Source organism: Orycteropus afer, unplaced genomic scaffold (assembly GCF_000298275.1).
Source record: "Orycteropus afer afer isolate SDZICR_OR568_19922 unplaced genomic scaffold, OryAfe1.0 scaffold00755, whole genome shotgun sequence".
Taxonomy (NCBI): Eukaryota; Metazoa; Chordata; class Mammalia; order Tubulidentata; family Orycteropodidae; genus Orycteropus; species Orycteropus afer.
Window position 1 is genome coordinate 136,009 of NW_006922342.1, and position 8,487 is coordinate 144,495.

At 36.7% G+C, this 8,487-nt stretch overlaps 1 protein-coding gene across 1 annotated transcript in view; it reads right to left on the bottom strand.

Annotated features, from left to right (window-relative positions):
* Positions 1-8,487, bottom strand: part of BRWD3 (bromodomain and WD repeat domain containing 3) — a 195,635-nt gene that overhangs the window by 37,672 nt on the left and 149,476 nt on the right. Inside the window, exons 19-21 of the mRNA XM_007957508.1 lie at positions 8,013-8,196; positions 4,636-4,729; positions 1,959-2,108 (exon numbers count right to left, since the gene is read on the bottom strand). Coding sequence (XP_007955699.1) covers positions 1,959-2,108; positions 4,636-4,729; positions 8,013-8,196 — 428 coding nt within the window. The remainder of the gene's footprint in view (positions 1-1,958; positions 2,109-4,635; positions 4,730-8,012; positions 8,197-8,487) is intronic.

An 8,487-nucleotide genomic window follows, 5' to 3' on the forward strand; every position in this document is an offset into this window, starting at 1 on the left:
TTTTATGTATACCCTCACCCACTGTCACACCCCAGGGGTTATTTCAAAGCCAATCCCAGAACAAAAACCCTTTTACCCATAAATATTTGTTCAGTAACATTAGGATTCTTAAAAAAAATAAATAAATAATCACAATACCATTATTACATTAAAAAGCAACATTAATTTCTGATTATGTGATCACTTCTTTAAGATCAAGTCTTCATGCTTTGGGATACTGTTTTGATAAAAGGAAGCTTAAGAACTGTGAACTGTAACTGTTAAGAGAATAAAAGGAAAGGACTGCAGAAGAGTGAAACATAAAAAAATTGCTACATTCTTCATTTTATTGCTGTAAAATAGATATGTCTGAATAATTAAGGGCATATATGCAAAACCAACAGCCAACATTACACCCAATGGAGAAAGGCTGAGAATCTTCCAGTTGAGAATGAGAATGAGACAAAGATGTCCTTTATCAGCACTCTTAACATTGTACTGAAAGTCCTAGCCAAAGCAATAAGATAAGAGAAAAATAAAGGTATCTGATTTGCAAAGGAAGAAGTAAAACTATGCCTATTTGCAGATGACATGATCCTATACACAGAAGACCATATTGTTATATCAGTAGTTATAGGTGTGTGCATAGATAAGAACAGATAGAAGTATCTATAAACCAAAAGCAAACCAAACTCACTGCTATCGAGTTGACTGTGATTCATGGTGTCCCCTTCTTGGGTTTCTGAGGCAGTATCTGTACTGAAGTAGATTGCCTGATCTTCCTTCCAAGAAGCACTGGTGGGTTTGAACCACCTGCCTCCTGGTTAGCAATCAAATGCTTTAGGCACTATGCTACCAGAGCTCCCAGTATTATCTATGGGTATGTGTAAATACAAATATGTGGGTGCAGGCATATATAGTCCTTGAAATCACAAATATTACCAAACACCTTCTAACACTGGTTTTCTGTGTATGAAAGCTTAGGACCATAGTCTCATGGGAAAACTAAGTCAATTGCATAACACAGTTCAAAAAAAACCATGACCTGCATCTTAGTGATGTGAGTATCATGTGGGGTCTTAAAAGCTTGTTACTGGACAACTAAGACACAGTATGGGTCTCTCCTCACCAGGAGCAAAATAATAAGGTAACCAAAAGCTCAAAGAAGAAACAAGTCTATACGAGCCACAACCTCATGTCCCCTGAGACCAAAAGAACTAGATGGTGCCCAGCTACCACCACTAACCATTCTGACTGGGGTCATAATACATGCCTTGGATATAATGTGAGAAAAATGAGGAGCAAAACTCAAATTCTTAGTTTTAAAAACAAACAAACAAAAAAAGCCAGACAATCTGGAACAGTTGAGAACAGAGAATTCCCTGGGATTATCACCCTGAAATACTCTTTAAATCTCAGAACCAAGCTTATCCCTTGAGATCACCCTTTAAAGGAAATAGAGTGGCATGCACAATATATTACCCATAAGTTTGGTGTTCTACTTCAATGAAATTTAAAAAAAAAGGAAGAAAAAATAGATTTATGTTTGAGGAAAAATTGACACTCAATAAATGACTGGGTGAAGTCAACAATAATAGGAAATGTGCATATTATACTGATTACACAGCCAACTAGTACTGTGACTATTTTAACATGGTGCCACTGTTTGTATTCCACTTCTTTTCATTTCTAGGTAGACTGTCCCTTACTCTCTTTTGCACTATCTCTCAGCCAAAATTTTGGTGGCCTGTTGGATACTCTCACCAAGACAATACCTGAAGTACAAATCAGATTAACACATATAAATAAATTCCATATGATGCCAAAATTTGCCTATTAAATGCCTTATTAATGAATAAGACTCTTACAAGGAAATAACTGAAATAATTTTATCTTAAAAAAGTGACTTGTAAACTAAATTGATGACACAAATTGGCAAACAAAAAATTACAATGAATAAGTAATAGCAGATATCTAACCTCTGAGGAGCTTTCTGACTCTTCCTGTACACCTGAATTTTGACATGATGCTTGCGAATTATGCTCTATGTTGGAACGTGTTTGATAAGTATGCTGATGCTTGCGCTGTGTCCTTCGTAAAGACCGCCCACAACTAGGCTGATAATCATTCTATAAAAGATAAAGAAAGAGATTTCATAAACTGAACATCAAGAATTCAGTGAACATACAAAAACGAACATCTGTAAGGCCAATTAAGGAATGGTGGGGTAGATGGGAATGTGAGGGATGGGGATAAATCGCAATAACAGAACCTCGAGATACAACTATACGATTAGTATTGATCGTGGTCCAATTTTGAGAACTTTGTGGCTAAATTAAAGATGGTATTGAAGGTTTAGGCTGCAAGAATTTTCTCACTCTGAATTTAGTAACACTATATTATTCACAATTATTACCGGATGAAGCAAGCTATCTATATCAAACCTATGAACATGTATTTCTTAATATAATGTAAGCTCTGGTGGTGTAGTGCCTAAGGCATTTGACTGCTTACCAGAAGGCTGGCAGTTCAAAAACACCACCCATTCCTCAGAAGGAAGATTGGGCAATCTACTTCCATAGAGATTCCACCTCAGAAACCCAAGGAGGAGTCAAATTGACTCGGTAGCAATAACTTTGTTTTTTTATAGGGTCATTATCGATGTCAATGTGTTTGAGTTATTAATGTAATAATCCTTCTTTAGTTATATAAAAACTTTTTAGAAGAACTTGTCTAAAATGTTAAAACTGACAGGCTTCACTAACCATACTTTTGTTCATTCTAGTATCATTCATAAATTCTTAAGAATTAATTTATAATCAATTTGGTCTAAACCCTCATACAGAAAAAAGGAACTTGGCCTAGGAGAAAGTTGATAAAAATGAAAATTGAAAGAATTAAATCAATTTTACATTATTTATACCAATATAAGTTAAATTACTCAAAATAATCTTACTATAATAATGTATAATTTCATTTTTGGAATGCAATGGCACACACATATACACAAACTCATGCTGTGGTTAATCCCTAATCCCATCGAGGCTTGGTCCTACCGTATGTAGGAGAAAAGAATACTGAGCAACTATGGATAACCCACTTGTGGTTTTAACAAGAGTTAGCAGTATATCCATTTAATAAGCAAGTCAAAATAAGGATTTAATTTTAAACAACTAAAATTTAAAGTGAAAATTATATTCAAACCACTATAAAATGTCATTATTAATATGCTATATGGTAAAGCTATAACCATACTATGTCATTAGAAGCAAGTAAGTTTAAAAGTCTTATACATCAATGTTAACAGCTAGTTTCTCACCTCATATGTAAATATTGCTCATTTTCAATATAAGTGTATATAGATCCAACTACCCTATCAGTCTCAGATCTTTAACAAATCAATTTAGTAAGAAAAAAGGATAAAATCTTATATCTGAGTCATTCAAACTCTCTAAGAAAATAATTTTATCAGAAAATATCTATAAGCTAACAAACGACAACAGAAATTATGAAAGCAGGAATCAAAATGATCTAAGAATTATTGGGGACATTCATATGATGATTATCTAAAATTGTATTTATTAATACTGAAAAAACATTTAAAATCCAAGGCCCACTGCCTACATTTCTTTAACAGACTCATCCTATATTCTTTAAGTTACCATACTCTTCAAGAGATATGAGGAAAAAAACTAGATTTTTACGCCCCTAGCTTGGTGAACCTGAGAGTACTAGAAAGACGCTTACCATGTACCTAATGGGATGCTGGAATCCTACTCCATGCTTAGCAGCTTCTACTGAGAATATGAGTCCAGTACTTCTCAATGTATAGACCATATTTTGCTCCCATGTGATTAGGTAGGCCAGTAAAAGGCCTAGGGCAGGGGTCGGCAAACTTTTTCTGTAAAGGGCCAGATGGTAAATATTTTCAGCTTTGTGGAATCATATGGTCTCTGTTGCAACTCAACTCTGTCTTTACAGCATTAAAGCAGCTATGTAAAATATATGAATGATTAAGTGTGGTTATGTTTCAATGCAATGTTATTAACAGAAATAGAAGACCAACCAGATTTGGCCCATGGACTATAGTTTGCCAACCTCTTGCCTAAGGTATCTGAGTATTTGTTTTATTTTCTGATTAATTATTAGGTAGTATTTTTAAAGATATACTTTCACTGTATGAAAATGGTATGTTAATATAAACATCCTATATCTACAGTGACTACACATTCTAGATTGTTTGAGACAGTTCTGATTTTGTGTAATTTTATTCTTATTAATAATAATCAGTATGAAGGAACCCTAGTGACACAGTGGTTAAGCACCTGGCTGCAAACTGAAAGGTCAATGTTTCGAAGTCATCATCTGCTCCACAGGAGAGAGATGTGGTAGTCAGCTTTCATAAAAATTTACAGCCTTGAACACCCTATGGGGAAGGTCTACTCTGTGCTACAGGGTTGCTGTGAGTTGGAACTGACTTGATGACAATGGATTTTGTTTTCAGTTTTATGCCAATTTGGTGTTCAAAAAATATATCCTCTGTATGCAGACACCAACGAAAATATTACCTTAGTATACAAATGCTCCCTTTCTAAAACACAGTATTTAAAAATATTTGCAAAGAGAGTATCCTAGAGCACTATCAACAAAACTTACCCTTTGAGTAGTATAAGATGGCTTTTTCTTCTTTTCAACTGTGTAAAGCCCAATTTCTATGTCACCTTTTGCAGTTCGACATTCTTCCTGAACCCTAAAGACAAATCAAAGGTCAATGTTAATTATCAGAAACCAACATAAAAGCAAACCAACAGTCTAAACTTTGAAGTATTTTTAAATATGGGAGTATAAATACGGAAAAAAATCCATAAATAAAAATACTTCAAAGTTTTGAGTAAAGAATTATTTCAAATTGCTCTACTGCCAGGGGTTACTATTCAGTTCAAAAACTAATTATATTCTCCTTTTTCTTATGACTGTTGCCTACCTAGGAGCTCTGGTAGCATTGTCGCTAAAGCACTTGACTGCTAACCAGGAGGCTGGCGGTTCAAACCCACCAGCCACTTCTCGGAAGGAAGGTTGGGCAATCCTACTTCCGTAGTGATACTGCCTCGGAAACCCAAGGAGGGGTCGCTATGAGTTGGGGCCGACTCGACGGCACATAACAACAACAACAGTTGCCTACCTACAGCAGAAGGCAGAGAAAAGAAAAGGTGAAACCAAATAAGTTTTGTTACTTGTTGGCTGATCTGGTAAAAGGTACGGTACGCACTGCTGTTGAGTCAGATCCAACTCATAGCAACCCCTCCTTGGCTTTCTGAGGTGGTATCACTACGGAAGTAATTTGCCCAACCTTCCAAGGAGTGGCTGGTGGGTTTGAACTTCTGGTTAGCAGTCAAATGCCTTAAACACTGTAGGGAGATGCCATTTGTTGTTGTTAGGTACCAGTGAGTAAGTTCCAACTCGTAGAGATCCTATTTACAAAAGAATGACACATTGCCATTTCCTGTACCATCCTCAAAATCAATGCTATGTTTGAGTCCACTGTTGCAGCCACTATGTCAGTCCATGTCAACTGAAGGTCTTCCTCTTTTTCGCCAATCCTCTTTACCAAGCATGATGTCCTTCTCTAAGGACTGGTTCCTCCTAATGATATGTCCAAAATACATGAGACTAAGTCTCACAATTCTTGTTTCCAAGGAACATTCTGACTATACTTCTTCCAAGACAGATCTGTTAGTTTTTCGGGCCGTCTACAGTATATTCAATATTCTTCACCAACACCATAATTCAAACGCATCAATTCTTTGGTCTTCCTTATTCATTGTTCACTTTTTGCAAGCATATGAGGAAACTGAAAATATCACAGCCTGGATGAGACACACCTTGGTCCTCAAAGTGACATCTTTGATTTTTAATACTTTAAAGACATCTTTGGCAGCAGAACTGGCCAACGCAACATGTCATTTGATTTCCCGACTGCTGCTTCCATGGGTTATTGATTGTGGATCCAAGTAAAATGAAATCCTTGATGACTTCAAAGTTTTCTTCATTTATCATAAGGTTGCTTATTAGTCTAATTGTGAGGATTCTTTTTTTTTTCTTTATGTCGAGATGTAATCCATACTTTAGGCTGTAGTCTTTGACAATCATCAGTAAGTGCTTCAAGTCTTCTTTCTTTTTATCTGTGTATCACAGATTGTTAGTGAGTCTTCCTTGAATCTTGGTGCCATGTTCTTCTTCATATAGGCTAGCTTCTGGGACTGTTTGGCATATATACTGAATAAATAAGGCAAAAGAATACAACCCTACTACATACCTTTGCAAATTTTAAACCATGTAGTGTTCCCTTGTTTTTTTTTTTTTTTATTTTAAGAGCTTGTTTTACATTCAATGTAATGTGTACATTTAGTTTCATTCCCCATTTACCATGTCCAACCCTACCCCAGTCTCCTCCCCTCCCTGCCCTGTGACCTCCCCCTGTGCCCCTCATATTTATGCACTCCTGTTTGTCTTGCATTTCCTCAATTTGAATGTTGGTCCTCTGGTGCCCTGTGGTCTATTGCTCTAAGGTATGTATTACCATTGAGTGTGTGGGTGCATCATCCTGGGTTGAGTGGTCTGTGTGTCCATCTTGTTAACTATTGGACTGAGAGCCAGCCCCTGGAGGTGCATTTTATTCCAGGTGCAGAATGTATTCCAGGGCCACAGTAATGGGGATCTCACCAGATTTCATCTGACCAGTAATTCTGGTCATTATTGAGTTTTTGGATTTTGTTCCACGTTTTCCCTTCCACTCTATCCAAGATCTCCAGATTTGATCCTTTCCTGAGTGGTTGGCATTGGTAGCCAGGCACTATCTAGTTGGTCTCGAGGGCCATCGTGTGCTATGCTGATTGCTCCCAAATGCCCTTGGTTTTTTTGTTTTGTTTTGTTTTTTCATTTTTCTTTGCTTCCAATGCTAGGAGACCATTAGCAGCATCTTAGATGGACTCTTGAAAGCTTTTAAGACCCCAGTCGCTACTCACCTATGCAGGATGTGGAGCAAGGCTTTTATGTATTTTGTTGTGCCAATTGAGTTTGGTGTCCCCCAGTACTATGGTTCTGAGATGGTAGATCTATTGGATCTCTCTCCCATAGTGTTTGGTTGTTTGTGAGGGATTAATTTGTGTCTGTCTTCTATTGTTTCTGTAAGGACTGCAGGTATTTTATATCACTGGTGTCTGTGCAAGATTAGCCTCAGCTGAATCTATCCTTGGTCTAGAGTATACTTCTGTTCACTGACCCTCGTCTGATCATCTCAGGTATTTATGTGTTTATCTGTAGCCTGGTGTTTAGTGTTAATGGCAATGCAGTATTGTGAACACACTGGTTGGTATTAGCATCTGTCATCTCTTATGTGCACAATTTGGTGTTCTGTTTGAATGACTACTTCTATATTTACGCACAGGTTCCATATGGGCAAAATAGTATTCTGTAATTTCCATTCTTCCCAATGTTATCCATGATTTGTTATGATCCACACAGTCAAATGCCTTTGTGTAGTCAATAAAACACAGGTAAATGTACTGTTGTTATTGCTTACTTCTGACCAAGAGCCATTTGAAATCACCAATGATATCTCTCATTTTATATCCTCTTCTAAATCTGGCCTGAATTTCTTGCAGTCCTTTGCTGATGTATAGCTGCAGCCTTTTTAGAATCATCTTCACAAATCATAGGTAATCACTGAATAGTTGTTAGAGAATGAACTAATAGGAATAACGTAAAGATTCAAATGTATCGAGACAGTGGCTGCAACAATGGGCTCAAGCATAGCTACAATTATGAGGATGGGGCAGGACCCGGCAGTACTTCACTCTGTTGTACATGGGGTCACTATGAGTTAGAAGCAACTCAGTGGCACCTAACAACTAACATATGACTCATCTTGATTAGAAAATATCTCAGTCACTAGGATAACATAGTACATATTTATTTACTTACTAAAAATCAAAGCCTTACATTTTATTAGGAATATTACCTGATTAACTCACCTACTAACTCCGTTATTTAGTTCATTAACCACCACTCTTCTGCTCCATGCCATGAGATCTCTTTCAGTTGCCATCTGGCTCCGAGGGGCATTGTTATGCATTTGTCTCACACCTTCAATTTGCCCACTACGTCGAAGTCCAATATTTGGGGAAGAATGTATGTCCATATTTGGACTTCTCAGAGCTAAATCAAACAGGGAATGGTAAGTTCTAAGTAAAACAGAAGATTCAAAGATCATACAGCTAGACAGTATTGCTATTCCTTTGTCCTACGTTTTTTATACCCGCTTTAATTTTTTTCTCATAACACTTTCACATCTATCACCTACTAAAGGCTCACTGAATTTTTTTATCAGAATATATTGATTAAAAAAAAATTTACTGTGATTTGGGTGAAAGTTTACAGAGCAAATTCATTTTCCATACAGCTGTTCACATAAACTTTGTCTCATGACATTGACTGCAATTTCCCACA